The sequence below is a fragment of the Plectropomus leopardus genome, chromosome 22 (assembly GCF_026936395.1).
Source record: "Plectropomus leopardus strain MGB_pleo_1.0 chromosome 22, ASM2693639v1, whole genome shotgun sequence".
NCBI lineage: Eukaryota > Metazoa > Chordata > Actinopteri > Perciformes > Serranidae > Plectropomus > Plectropomus leopardus.
Genome location: NC_142197.1, coordinates 1,019,718 through 1,035,000, shown reverse-complemented (window position 1 = coordinate 1,035,000; position 15,283 = coordinate 1,019,718). Strand labels below are relative to the sequence as shown.

At 38.1% G+C, this 15,283-nt stretch overlaps 2 protein-coding genes across 16 annotated transcripts in view; one reads left to right on the top strand and one right to left on the bottom strand.

Annotated features, from left to right (window-relative positions):
- The window catches only part of cd9b (CD9 molecule b), an 18,385-nt gene extending 17,454 nt beyond the window's left edge, over positions 1-931 (top strand). For 2 of the 14 annotated variants that reach the window (XM_088072411.1, XM_088072412.1), the window contains exon 8: positions 64-931. In XM_088072411.1, the coding sequence (XP_087928537.1) occupies positions 64-129 (66 nt within the window). In that variant the 3' untranslated portion in view covers positions 130-931. The remainder of the gene's footprint in view (positions 1-63) is intronic. The other 12 variants (XR_015775464.1, XR_015775463.1, XR_015775461.1 and 9 more) reach the window with 12 other exon arrangements.
- Positions 932-1,630: 699 nt separating this feature from the next.
- Positions 1,631-15,026, bottom strand: tmem243b (transmembrane protein 243, mitochondrial b). Of its 2 annotated transcripts, XM_088072413.1 has the most exons (6): positions 14,840-15,026; positions 13,926-14,113; positions 9,625-9,886; positions 9,045-9,095; positions 6,817-6,921; positions 1,631-5,740 (listed from the first exon to the last, which is right to left on the bottom strand). In XM_088072413.1, exons 3-6 carry the CDS (start codon positions 9,700-9,702, stop codon positions 5,621-5,623), a joined length of 354 nt encoding a protein of 117 aa, XP_087928539.1. In that variant the 5' UTR covers positions 9,703-9,886; positions 13,926-14,113; positions 14,840-15,026; the 3' UTR covers positions 1,631-5,620. The 2 variants fall into 2 exon arrangements, with proteins under 2 accessions (XP_087928539.1, XP_042367373.1); XM_042511439.2 differs by lacking the exon at positions 13,926-14,113.
- Positions 15,027-15,283: the final 257 nt, after the last annotated feature.

Sequence of the window (15,283 nt, the reverse complement as noted above, 5' to 3'; positions counted from 1 at the left end):
GAATCCAGCTGCAGATATCGGCTGTGTTTTTAACCCCGTGTTTTCCTGTGTTTCTCTCCTCAGATCTTCGGGATGATCTTCAGCATGATGCTCTGCTGCGCCATCAAGAGGTCCAGAGACTTCGTCTAAAACTCGACACAAAATCTCCTCCGTCTTAACTTCTGTGTCCTCACCTCCACCTCCGCCACTTCCTGTCTCTTTAATAACAATCGTCTCTCAGTTTCCCCGCTCGCTCCGTACAGGATGACCTCACCGCGAGAGTACGGCGCCGCAGCAGCGACCACGCCCACAAAACACCCCCCCATCAACGAAATGTTTTTATTCTGGCACCCGAAATAATCAATGTGTTTCTGTCATCAAGTCACAGAGCAGGTCTGCAGGTCATCGAGTCACAGAGCAGGTCTGCAGGTCATCGAGTCACAGAGCAGGTCTGCAGGTCATCGAGTCACAGAGCAGGTCTGCAGGTCATCGAGTCACAGAGCAGGTGTGCAGCGCTGCTGGTCTGCAGGTCTGCAGGACTGCAGGTCTGCAGCGCTGCTGGTCTGCAGCGCTGCAGGTCTGCAGGACTGCAGGTCTGCAGGTCTGCAGGACTGCAGGACTGCAGGACTGCAGGTCTGTGCTGCCCCCTGGCGGACACTGGAGATCACCTCATTAACTCGCCACTGTTGATAAAAATCACTTTTTTTGTGTAAAAACGTGTTTCAGAAAAGTTTGTCGCCTGAGTCCGTTTGTGGTCTAACAGGCTTTTTGCAGCTAACTCGATTTTACTGCAACACTTTTTTGTTTTTTTTGTTTTGTTTTTGCTTGTTTCTTAAAGTTTTGTGTTTTGACTTTTATAAAAAGCAGAACTGCAGCGTTTTATGCAAATATTGTGATGATTGCAGTTCAGATATATCTTTAAATGCCAAATAAATGAACTAATGAACAATGATTTGAGTCGAGCTGAGACTTTGTGCCAATGGCCGGAAAACATTTGGTGATTTAAATTTTAAAAAAAATTAAGAAATCATTCATCATTCATCATCAAAATTAGATGTAGTTTGATGTTACGTGTAGGTGACGTCTGTTAACCCTTTGAAACGTAGACGGACGTCAGTTTTTCTTGTGCTGCATTTCACCTTTCACAAATATTTAGGCCACTAAAACCTGAAAAAAAAAAAAAATTCTCTTTAAAAACATGGGAAAAGGCAATTAGCAAATTCAAAGAAACTGGGAAAAGGTGAGAAGAAAATAAAGTGAAAATTTATGTTAAGAAAGGAGAGAAATAACAGAGAGAATTATTAATTTTTTTTTAAAGGGAAAATGAAAATGTCCAGATTCTATATTTATGATTATTTCCTTGTTTGTTTTTGGTTTGTATTGTCCTTTCTTCTTTCCTTCTTTCTTTTTTTCTTACTTTATTTTTTAAATGTTAAAAAATGTCTTTCATTTAAAATGTAATCCAAATAATGTCTCAAACAGCCAAAATGTTAAAATAGAAGAATAACAGTTTCTTCCACACAAAGCAAGTGTTTAAGAAGAACAAAATTAAAATGCAATTTTAATTATTTAGTCTTTGTTTCTTCTTCTGTGGTACTCAAACTCGATCAAACAGTTTAAAATAAAAAAAAACAAACAACAAAAGTCCAGAGGCGGTCAGAATACAGCGTTATTTATTCCATAAAACAAATGAAATAAATAAAAAAATGAAACACATGGCTTTCACAATCCTAAAGTCGTGGCGAGGTTTGTTTCACACTGAGCTGTTTGTTTTCAGGTGTTTGTTCACTGCAGCTCGTCTGTAAACAAACGCTACAAAACAAACAGGAATGCAAAGAGACGAGACAAGCTCGAGTCCGCTGATATTCGGTGTTTTCTGTCAGAGACGGACCAACGCTTTGTCGGTTTTTGGTCTTTTCAGTCTTTTTGGATTAGTTGACAGAAAAACAGAATAACAGCAGTGTCTTTCTGTAACATCTGAGGCCAGAAAGAAACTAATTTTTTAACAATGCGTTGACAACCAGTCCAAGCATTTTCTTTTTTTTTTTAATATTTGGGCAATTTTTAAAGAAAACATTTTGGCAGTTCTTTTTCTTTCAAATTCTTGGGTGATTTTTATTCATTTATTTTTTTAAGAAAACATGCCTTCCAAACTTGCGAGCATGTTTTCTTTAAAAAATCACCAAAAAATGACAAACAGAAAATGTAAAAACTGAAATTGTTGGATTTTCATATTTCTAATGGTCCTTCATCTTGTATTTATTAAAAAAAAGGGGGGGTTGGCCTTTTTTTGGTAATTATTTTGTCTTTGGCGATTTTTGAGGGGGAAAAATTGGTCTCTTTTCTGTCTTCTTTTCTTGTTTTAAAGGGGTGTTTTTCTTTTAAAAAAATACCAAAAATGTGTTTTAAAATCCAGCTCAGATTTGTGATCGGCAGAATTATTAGTGCAAACTGTAGATGGCAGAAAACATCATGTAAAGATCCGCTGTGATGTCCAGCTTCAGTGGGACGCCACGACGATTGTTCCCATTCATTGGTGCTGCAGCTGTTTGTGTGTGTGTGTGTGTCCATTCTTGTACTTGCACATAGTGAGGACTTCAACATTTTAAGATCTGAGCGAGGACCTCCTGGGAAAGCGAGTACATTTTGGCCGGTCCTCTCTTCTTCAGAGGCCTGTCTAAGGTTTTGAACACATTTTGTAGAACATTTCTAGGATTTTAGGTCATTTCTAGTATTTTAGGACATTAGTGTCTTATCTAGGACCTCTGTCGGGGGTGTTGGGGAATCTCCACTGGCTCTTTTTTTGATCAACAAGCTCTATTATTGCTGTTTTATGTTTCTGACACTTTATGGAGACTAAAGGGACAAAAACAATTCCCAGTGTTAATCATTTTATTTTTATTGTCAATTAGAAAATGGTTGGGGGGGGGCACCACGGGCCCTATAAGGGGCCGAACAAAAGATGTGAGGTCACTAAACATGTCAGTTTAGTGTGTATGGGCCTTCTGCATTTAGTTGTGATGATTAGGGGTCTGCATTATTATGAGGGTCCTCACAAAGACAAAACCACAGAAATATGTGTGTGTGTGTGTGTGTGTGTGTGTGTGTGTGGCTTAGACATGAGTGTAATTTAACCGACGCTTGGTGCAAAAATTGGCAGTCAGTCGGTGTAACTCAGCATTTAGATTTAGTTTGTAAAAATCCTGATGTGGAAATTATTATATTATAATTAATTCAATCCGACGCCGACGATCAGATAAACCGAAAAGAAGCAGAAAGAGAAATACAAACGGTTGCATATATTCGCCACAGGAGCCTGAAGCTCTTTGTGCTATTGCTGTGAGCTAGTTTGTTCTACAGTTTCTACAGTACTGAACTCTGCGTCTCTGAGTGTGTTCACTACGTCTGCAGTTAGAGGAAAAATCTGCCCCGATAAAACCTCAACACTTAAAAACGTTTCCATGTGAACACAGACAAACATTCAGTTTGACGGCAGAAATTTTTTTAAAAAAAAGTCAGTTACAGAGTCATTCACAGATTCAAAGACAGGAATTCAAACAAGTTTTTGAGGATTCAAGGCTGAAGTCAGTCAGAGAAAATCTAATGGTGCATTCAGGCGATATTCGTCAACTAAAATTTCCATGACGCTCCACTTAAGTGCCTGAAACGGGTTTTACACACCAGTAATAAACCTAAAATAATCAATCAATCTTTTAAATTATTTAACTTTATCTTGGTTTCAGAGTTTGCTGTTGAGATGAAACAATCAGTCAATTAATAAATTAAGCAACTATTTTAAATATTAGCACCTGGATCTACATCAGTTTTCTTTTTGCCTTCGCTACCGTTTCAATCTCTGAAACCTGAAAAAAAAAGGAATTTCTTACAGAAACACAGGAAAAAACATAATGAACAACTTGGCAAGAAATATCCTGCAAACTGAAAAAAAGTAAAAAAATTCTCATAATTACCCATTTAAAGAATTTATAGAATAACTATATATTTTTAGCACATTCTTGAGGTTATTTTATTCTTTCTAAAACAGTATTTCAGGGGCACACAACTTTAAATGGCTTTATTTGTGTTTATTTTACTGATGATTTTTAAAGGGAAGAAAAGGCTTTTTTTTCCTCTTTAAAAATTTTAATGGCAATTTTTGAAGGAAAAAATGTTAGAGATTTCTTTTCTTAATTGTTTTGTGATTTTTAATCTAATTTAATTAATTTAATAATCGTTTATTCATTACTATGATAGCTTTTTAAAATATGTGTTATCCAAATTATAATTTTTAAGCCCTGGGTGGGGACTTATGTTTTTGATTTAGCCTTTAGGGGAAGGGTGTACAACTTTTAAAGGCCGTATTTTGTATTTATTTTACTGACTAGCCATTTTTTTGTCTTTAAAAGTTTTGGCAGTTTTTAAAGAGATTTTTTTTCTTAGATTTTTTTTGTGATTTTTAAAGAAAAGGAATGAAAAACATTGTGCTTTCTTGTTGTAGGTGAACGTAGTGCATCAGATCCTGTTTGTACAAAACTTTAAGTTGAGTAGCGCAGAAGTGGGACAAAGGACACGTCTGTTATTTCAGCCTCCAGTGGTGCCTTCAAAGGTCCACGTCAGGTGATGTTAGATCTTTGACCCCGAATGCACCATTAAACCAAAACACATCGTCTGACTGGAGTCTGCAGGAACATCAGGAATGATCATGAAGTCAGAAATTTGGTCTTAAACAAACTTTTAAAGGAGGTGTTGCTCGACATGAGACACAGCTTGTCTGATTAACCTTTTAAAACCCTGAACCGTGATCAAATTGGTGTGATTTCTTTCAAAAACATGAGCAACTTCATAAAAACTGTTCCAAAGATTGCAAACAATTAGTAGATTTTAGAGTATTTTAAAAAAGCTGTGGAAAAATTTCCAGAGGACTATGTTTCTAATTAATTCTATAATATTTGTTCCAAAAATTGCAAGAAATGAGCAGATTTAGAAAAAAGCCAGGGAAAATGTCTAGGGAAAAAATAAAAGTTGCTTTGTCTTTGTTTTTTCTTAATTTTTACAAGTCAAGTATTTTTTTAAAAATAATTTCTTGCTTATTTTGGGTCTTTTTTTTCATTGCTGCCAATTTACTCAGGTTTCAAAGGGTTAACATAAAAGCAACAATTTCCCTGCCTTTTTTATCCTGTTTAAACTTATAAATACAGTAAATCAGACACTTGAGGTCAAAGTAAAACATGTAAAATATGACGTTAGAGAGAGAGGACGGGGCAGATATTTCCTTTAACTTCATCTTCATCATATTAAACTCATGTATTCAGAGTTTTTTGTGCTTCATGTGACTGTAAATAATGTTTGTGTGCCTGTAAACACACCTGACGGTTCCTGCAGCAGATTTACGGCCTCTAACACGTGGTACATCATGATTCCTAAACCGTGACGCTGTCGCGCTTCACGCTTCAGCACCAGCGAGTCTTCGTCCACACTGGACCCGTGAACTGGTTTCTGGTCCAGGAATCTTTCCAGTTCGCTGCAGATCAGGTGGACAAGTCATTCAAGTTAGTGCGAGTCGAGTCCGTCTCTCCGTGTTGTCCTTTCCGCGTGTCAAGGCCATGACGTCTTCCCTTCTTCCTCCTCGTCCTCCTCGTCTTTACCTGACGTCGTGGAAGTAGAGGTTGGCACACAGACACAGCAGCACGATGGACGCCAGCATGTAGTAGATCAGGTTCCTGAATTTAGGCTCCAGGTCGCCCTGCCGGTACCAGAATATCTGACGGACACAGACATCGTGAAATATTATTGTTTTTGTTTTTCACTAATTTCAAAGAAAAGAAAGAAAAAAAGTAGTTCAGCTTAAAATAATTTCACCGGATTTTTTATTTATTTATAAAACAAATGAAAACATATAAATACATAATTTATTTTTAAAAATCTAACCAAATCAGTTTAAGTTTATATTACCGAGCCACAAAACCTTCTTTTCCACAGTTCATAACAATTCTTCAACAAACATCAAGTGCCAAAGATTTTGAACAACCGTTACATGGACAATTGTTTTTTAAAATAATGTGCACAACCAATACGCACGGAGGTGGCTCTTAATAGCGCCCATACCACTGATTCATCACATGTACCTGTTAGCCAGGCATCACCAACTGGCGGACCGCGGTCCAGATCCGGACCAAAACTTCGTCCGATCCGGACCGCGGCCAAGTTGTAATAAAATGTAAGAATGAGAACGATGTTTTTTAAGGAGTAGTGCTGGGCAATAAATCAAAAAATAATCAAAACCGACAGAACCTCTAACCAACATAATCTTACCCGTGTGTGTATTTCGGTTATTAAAAAATTCTATTAACCCTTTCCCCACCGGGGCTGCCAACTCCCACGCATCTGCCGTGCGTCTCACGTTTGGGCTTTGTCTCACGCTCTCGTGACATCGAGGAAAATCTCACACCAAAACACAGCGAGGGCAGAAGTGTTGGAAATTTTACTGACTGGACCTCTTTGAGTTTTAGTAGAATAGGTCCTCCAGCTGGTGATCATGTTCAATGGCTGACAGAAAATAAATATTTAAACCCAAATGAACCTGATGATATCTTCATATCTCACTGAGGAGTCAAAGGGACCTTTAAGCTCGACAGAAACAGTGATTTCATGTATATCGTGATACATATCGATATCGACTGATATGAAAAAAAAACTTGTGATAACTTTTTTCCATATCGCCCAGCTCTATGTCAGTCAAAAAAGGGTGAAAATCCCAAATTGTTCTGTTTAAAATTCTATAAAACAAGCAGCAAATTGTCCCATTTTGAGAATCTAAGAACATAATGATTTAGTTACCAGCACTATAGTGGATCCACACGCTAACAGGATGCACACGGCGAAGAAGACATTTAGCGGTTTTGGAGGCAACGAGGGGAACACAAAAGAACTGATGACAGTCACCTGAAACACAAAACAGCACAAACATTATCAACAATAAATACTAAATATCTACAATTTAAACAAGTCCTTCAAATGGTTCTAAATAATCTGAAAACTTTGGGTTTTCCAGAGCAGTTAAATCGATGTCACCCCTCGAGATCCAAGGCAATAAACAACTTAAAAAGACTTTGACCAAAACTTGGTTTCAAAAATAGTTACAAGAAAATTGCCTTAAAATTGGCAACAAAAACCAGTTAAAAAAACCCAAACATTTAAAAAGCTGAACATTAAAAAAAACATATATGTCTAAATTTTTTTTCGTGACATAATTTGGAAGTGTTTCCTTTTTTTAATTGTTTGTAAGTCTTTTTCTTGTTACCTTTTTTCACTGAGTTCTGCAGCGTGTTGGACATTTTTCCACCATGTTTTCAAAAGCAATCAAATGAATTTGCTCAAGTTTCAAAGAGTTAAACAGCGTCTGAACGCAGCACAAAAACACTGATATCAGAGAGTTAATCAGACAGAGCTGAAGGTGTGTGTGTGTGTGTGTGTGTGTGTGTGTGTGTGTGTGTGTGTGTGTGTGTGTGTGTGTGAGTGTTGTGACATTTTCACTCTGCAGAAGGAGAAGTAAAAACAGATGAGTCATTGTTTCATCCGCAGACAGTTTTCTCCTATCAGCAGTCAGATACAGATTTGTTTTATTAGATTATTAAAGTAAATCTCAACATGGAAAATTGCTCAAATGGTGATTCGTGCGGATCTCGTGGCGCCACGGTTCAGCCTCTGATGCTGAAACAAACTATAAAAGAGCTGAATGAGTTTAAAACATGAGGAAATCGATCATTAAAGGGCACTTGATGTTTGCAGTAAAGCAGATATGCAACACGAGCACCAGCAGACTCTTGCATAAGCCCGAACTAAACTCTAATAACACGCTCAGTATCGCCACGCCAGGATTTTAACGGTCACAAACGGACACATCAGATCAGTTACGACCGTTTAAGAGTTAAAAGGAGCTCTGTGCAGCCTGTCGAATGCTGACGGCGGGAATAAAAAAGCTAAACGCATTCCAGGAGGAGCACATCACGCCTCCACATTACTGCATTCACAGAGTTCAGAACTGAGCGTCCCGTAACTCTTCGTTTGTACTCGTCGCCGCTCCCGTCTGCTCGAACACGACAGCCGGAAAACATTTAAAACATTTAAAAACCACGTCGCTGCAGCGGCTCTGAAATCTGGTTTCAGCTGAACGTGTTTCCACAGAGCGAGTCAGCTGTTAACGATGCTGGTGATGCATCAGGGCCGATTCTCAGTACCTAATGAGACCGAATGTTTGGAACCGATACTCAACAATACAAATACGAACATTTGTCGAAGTTTAGAATTTGGAAAACAGAAAACTTCACAACAAAACTCATTTTAAAGTCTCCTGCAGACTGAGAGATTTTTGCAGTACGTTTAGAGCAGCTTCACTCTGCGACGTGGATCTGAATAAATTTGGGTACGACATCAAGTTTGATGTGTGAACGATGACATCACTGATCTCAGGCTGTGACCTGCGTCCATCCACGTCAACACGCATCAACAAAACGTCGTCGGCGTGCGGCATCTATCTACGCCGCCGTAGTGGTAGAGAAAAATGTAAACGAACAAATGGAGTCTTCGCTGTCGTGGCGTTTATGTGACAAAATCTAGTGACGAGGAGGAAGTGAACGCGGTCACGGCGGGAAAAATGGACGACTTGATGCCAGTGAGCTCAAAGAATTTATTAGCATCTATTCGCATTTAGCAGCATCGTGCTGGTCAATGCGTCATTTCATGCTGCGTTTCTATTGGCCGGTTTAGACACGGGTCGTCACACCGTGAGATTCTCATCCCAAATTTCTGACACGGTCAGATATTTTTCTCAGGCTGTCTTTGATCATATGCAGCAAGTAAAAATTTCATTAAAAAAAGAATTATAAAAAAAGCTCCCGTGCTGACGCTTTGTTTGCGCTTCTAAACTATAATGCCGATTTGGATAATCAACAAAATGCCAATCAGGATTTTAGTGATTAATTCAGACTTTTATTTTGGTGAAACATCTGTAAAATCCGGAGGATTTCGGTCGTTTCCATCTGATGCTGCCGCAGATTTGTACTCACCAAAACAACCAGAGACGTGAATCCCCCCACTGCCAGGTTGATGATTCGATCCTAAAAAAAACAAAAAAAAAAAAGCTGAACATCAGTTCATACGATTCGGCATCAAACATCTTTACCTCAAGACAATGTTTGCACTCTACGTTTCTGCAAACCACAAATATCTACGTCACATTTGCACCTTTCGTGTGTTTCATATCAACGTTTTTAACCCTTTACGACCAACAAACAACAAAACAGCTGTTTTCAATTAGCAGGGTTGCAAAACACTTTCCTTAATCGATTAATTGGTAAAATTAACAACTGATTCATCGTTATTTGAAAAAAAAAAACTTTGCTTATTTCAAACAAAACCAAATGCATTTTTCCCTCAGTCGAAGTGAAAAGCAACATATTGCATTTGTTTTGACAGCCTATTGATTAACTACTTAAATAAGGACTGATTAATGGATTGTCGATGGGGGATTACATTATAGAACACATTGGTTTCTTTTTAGAAAGGTGTATTCGTAACATAGTTGAATTTAAGGTGAATTAAAGCAGAATTAAAGGTCTGAACGTGGCTCTCCCTGCAGGCTCGTACCCGTGCCGAGGTCTCCCCGAACAGAGGCCTGTTGTCCAGCCCGCTCGTGCCGTACGTCCTGGTGGTGAAGTCGTCCATGGCCGGCTCGGCAGACACCAACTCTCAGTTGCGACCTCTTGACCTCTCAGCGGCGCCGCCTCATGGACGCGCCGGGACACTGCTGCATGTTCGCCACCGGTCACCTCCCTCTGCACGGGGTCCGGGACGCTGTCAGCAGAGTGACGGGGACATCACGGAGGGACACTCAGGTGGGACGCTTTATCTGTGAAACACAAATTCACCACAGGAGAAGATCACAAAGGGTTAACAACAACAGAGTCACAGCAACATCAGAGTCACAGCAACAACAGAGTCTCAGCAACATCAGAGTCACAGCAACATCAGAGTCTCAGCAACATCAGAGTCACAGCAACATCAGAGTCACAGCAACATCAGAGTCACAGCAACATCAGAGTCACAGCAACAACAGAGTCTCAGCAACATCAGAGTCACAGCAACAACAGAGTCACAGCAACATCAGAGTCTCAGCAACATCAGAGTCACAGCAACATCAGAGTCACAGCAACATCAGAGTCACAGCAACATCAGAGTCTCAGCAACATCAGAGTCACGGCAACATCAGAGTCTCAGCAACAACGGAGTCTCAGCAACATCAGAGTCACAGCAACATCAGAGTCTCAGCAACAACAGAGTCTCAGCAACATCCTGCCTTTTAAAACCATAAAAATACTGTCTTATTAATTCTCTATTTAACGTTGAGGCAATAAAGAGAGCGATCACATGACATGCTGCTGAAAATCAGACACAAAGAACACATTTATTATTTTTATCACATTTAATCTTTGACATTTAAGCCTCCAAACAAGAACTCACAACTTTTCTTGTGCTGCTTTCGGACGCCTTTCATAAATATTGGACCCTCTGAAACTTAATAAATTAACTGAAATTATTTTAAAAACATGGGAAAAAGGTAATGAGGAACCTACAACAAGCAAGGCTAGGGAAAAAAAGAAAAGAGCTGGGGAAAAACTATATTATAATTCTGACAATTACATATTTAAAATGATGCTACAGAGTTATTATAATTTTTAAGCACTTTTCCAAGTGTTTAATGTCATTGTGCATTTAATATCTTTGTGTTGTGGACTGTTAAAGACAAAAAAAGACATTTAGAGACAAAACCATGAATACATCCATCATAAAATCATAAATAGATGAACTAATAGTTGTTAGCTCTGCCCTAAATTATATTTTGTGTGAACACTAGGTGAGACCGTCAGTCACTTTGTAAAAGAAAATGTGGATCAAAATGAAAAATATAATCATAGTAAAAATGTAAAAAAAAAAACTGTTATTTTGTAAAACAGATCTAAAACTATTAAAACACTTTGAGTTTTACAGTAAAAACTGTTTCTCTGACAGATTCAAACACAACAGAAAACAGATTTTTATTGCATCTCGGTCACTTCCTCTATTTTCAGGTGCGATAACGACCGCAAGTCACTTCCATCTTTCAGAGAAACGAGTGGCGGTGGCCATGACGGCGGTTTGAAAGAGGAAGCTGAAATCAAAACAAAGTCTGACTTCATACTGATTCAGATTCAGTGTTGAAGTCTATTTTCCTCTTTAACAGTCGGAATTATTCTCACTAAAAACAACTCAATTAGATGCAATACAAATATCTGTCTCTAAACAAGTGCCACTTTTAGCGTTTCAAGCATATTTTGGTCATTTTTAGGATGTTATTTATGGTTGTGACAAGATTTTTTTGTGTAGTTTTGCACATAATGTTGATAAAAACACGCTGAGGATTTAAAGCACTTTTCTTCAGACTTCCTCTCATGTGAACATCTCCGACAATCTCAAATAAGAATAAAAAATAATATAATAATATCACTTTTCCATAATTGGCTTGATTTCTTTCAAAACTGTGGGAAGAAGGCCGAGAGCAACTTAAAAAGATATTTAAACCTTTACAAGAACTTTAAAAAATGTTTTATTTTATTTTACAAAATGTAAATGTAAGTGCATTTACTTAGTGAAATAATAGCACAGCATATTAAGAGGCAAAAAATAACAAGAACTAGGCAATAAAATAATTTTCTACTTTCAAAAACAGGTTAGCATGATATGGTTTTGGTGATTTTAAGTGATTTTTTTGGTGCTTTTTCTTTTAAACTTTTCAGCATTTTTTTTTTACTTTTCAGTGTATTTTTCTTAGAAATTTTCTAATGATTTTTATTCTTATTATTTATTATTTTATTTTCTTTAAAACTTTTTAGCAAGTTTTTTTTTCAAAACTTTTGGGGGATTTTTTTTTGTTTAACTCATTTTGGCAATTGCCTTTTTAAGAACTTTTTGTTGATTTTGATTTCTTTGAAAATCTGAAAATACAGAGTGGACCTGCGACCCAGTTTTGGACCACGACCCACCAGTTGAGAAACACTGCCCTCATCTAAATCTTTCAGGGGGATTATAAAACGCATCGCTCCTGTAGAGGAAACGTTGCAGGAGCCGGGGACGACGTCACCTCCGAGTTTGACAGCCGGACTTGACGCAGTTAAACGCGCGTTTTCGCTGCAGCTGCTTCCTCTCTGGGTCAGAAGGCAGCAGAGAGGAAATAAAACCCTCGCAGAGCTTTCTCAGCAGAAAACACGCAGGAAAACAACAGCTTCATTATCGAGCCGCATAAAGCGGCCTAAAGCTGCATTCCTCCGCAGCCTTGTGATTCACGGGGCTCCTCAAAAACACGCCGCCGCCTCACTGACGGGAAAATACGAGTTTCACATGTAAAAACTATAACGAAGCCTCCATAAAACCTCCAACTGTCAAAGCAAAGCAATCATCGTTTTCCAAACAGGTAAATATCACGCGTAAACACGAAGGTAAATGTGTTAAATTCAGCATAAAATAAATAAAATAAAATCGACTAATTGACATTTTGATCTCCAGTTTCTGTAAGGATTATTTTCTTGATTTAATGATAAATCATTTAGTCTACAAAATGTAAAAAAAAAAAAAAAAAAGCCCTTTACAAGTTCACAGTGGTGCTGTAGTGACCCAAAAATATTCAGTTTACTATTATAGAAAAAAAACAGCCCAAAATTCAAATATATGAAATTTCCATCTAATTCATCATCAAGTTAAGAAGCTAAAACCAGAAATTTATTGAATTTATGAGTAAAAAAATTAATGTATCAAAGTAATTGCTTTTTAATTATCTGTCAATTAACTAATTTATTATTTCAGCTCTACAACTAATTATGCCAAATAAAAGAACAAAAATCAGAAGAAAGGTTGCAGTGAAAATAATTTAAATTTAAGATAATTTTTATGACTATTGCAGCTTGAAGCGATTTAAAAACAGCTGACGCGGCCTGCAGACAGCCTGTTTAAAGGTGTAATTCAACCAGTTTTCCCAGTTTTTTTATGATCACACTTTTAGATATTAAATCAGCAAAATTCTGGATGGAGTTTGGTGTGAGAGAGTGTAAGCCACCAACAGCTGTTTTCTGAGAATAAAATAAACATGTACATGAAAAACACAGTTTTAGTTTGTCTCAGCACATTCCTCTCTGTGACAGATGCAGTACCTTCACATACTTTTAAGAGTACATAAAATAGTCAGAACTGTGGATGGAGTTTAGTGAGAGGACCAGCTGATTATCAGTGTTAACAGCTGTTTTCTGACAATAACACCAGTTTCAGAGCCATAATTTCACTTTATGTCAACACACAGAATCCACACTTTAACCCAAATATCGATGACTGAATGATCGTTAATCCTCCGGTTGTCTGACTGTAAATCAGATCATGTACAGCTCCAGTCTGACTCTTATCAGGACGATTTCAGGAGAAGTTAAGAGATAAAATCTGCATTAAAAACTCCCGAGCGTCAGACACGCAGCTGACAGAGAGCCGGCCGACGCCTCTCCTCTGACAGGTAACCAGGTAAATAGCTTACCTGGTTAGCTGCGGCTAAACAAACAGCTCCAAGTTTACCCAAACAGCCTGTTAGCCTGCGGCTAACCGCAACATATGTCACCGTTCACCGGACGATCGAAACCGACCGAAAACACACGTTATAAGCCGTTAATAAGCCATCAGCCCGGACGTTAAACACCGGTTATAAACACGAGCGCAGCCTCGGCGCCGCGAGCTCAGCTGATCTTTGCCGCTACGAGGCCGACCTGAAGCTAACGAGGCTAAGCTAACGGCCACAGCTGCTCTCAAGGATCGATACTTTCATTACTGATCATCAGTGATCGATAAATGATGTCGGTGCTGTGTTTTCCTCTCACCTCAGAGTCCGGCTGTTGACTCCCCTCAAACAGGACCTCACAAAACCGCGTCCAGAGACAGTTAAAGGCGACAAACCGGCAGCTTCGGTTCAGGCTGTTAAAGGAGCGTGTTGAGCCGACAGAGAGGCCGCCTGACAGACCAAACCCCGGGCAGCAAACAGCGCCTGCGCCCGCAGCGCGGACTGCGGCTGCTCGGTAAATATTACACGAAGATTCATTAGAGATGTATATTTATTATATATATAATATATATATATATATATATATATATTCTATCATTTCATTGTTTTCACAGTCAACTCCTCTGATTCTGATCATATATATCTCTATTATATTATTATTATATCCTATTAAAAACTGACAAAATGACGTAATTGATGACGTAGTGTTACAACAGAAATAATTGTGGCTTTTTTTGAATACATCTTATGAGACAAGCACTTAAGAATTAACAAATAAATAATAAGAAAGACATTTTGCAAGAAAGTGCAATTTTTTACAGTAAATTAAAGTTTGAATAAAATAAAATAAAATAGAGGAAATGACCTGAAAGAGACACTTAAAGATTATAATAACTTCTCAACATAATGTTAAATCTCTAATCATGGTAATCATACAGTCAGTTCTCCCTTTGCTTTTTCCGCTGAGACATTTCCTTGTTTTTTAAAAATAATTTTTGTAACACCACTAAACTTTGTGGAATATTTCTGATATTGCTCTTTTTTCCCGTATTTTTGAGAGAAATTGCTCCAATTGAAGGTTTAAAGACTCGTATAAGGAGTCTGAAAGCAACACAAGAAAAGAGATATTGGTCCAGATTTTAAAGGGTTAATTACTAAATAAATTTTTGAGAATGAAAAAAGTTCTGATTATTATAAATTGGCTATACTGTTAGAATAATGTAATGAACTCACCTGCTGTGTGTGGAGTTGCAGTCACATCAGCTCCTGTTTCTTTGTGTGCAGATTTTTTTTCCTTAATTACAGAATAATAAAGCTCAAATCTCTCATTCACACAGCAGCTCAATACAGCGACCGGTTGGTGATCTCGGGGGTTAAAAAAACCTGGCAGCAGTGGGGTCTCTGTGTAATCCCGGCCCTCCTGTCCCATCACATGAGCAGAGTGTGACAGGCCAGCGTTTAATCCCAGAAACACTGCAGTCACATTTCAAACAGCTCATGAATGTTACACAGAGGAGGCGTGAAATCTCTGCTCATTAAAGCTCAACGTGGTAAATTTAAAAAAAAAAAACTTCAGTAACTCATGAAACTGACGCTTGAAACGTGTTCAGGGCTGCTGCAACACAAACTCAGGCAAATATGTGTGTTTTAACTCACTCAGTAAGCCTGAAAATTGTG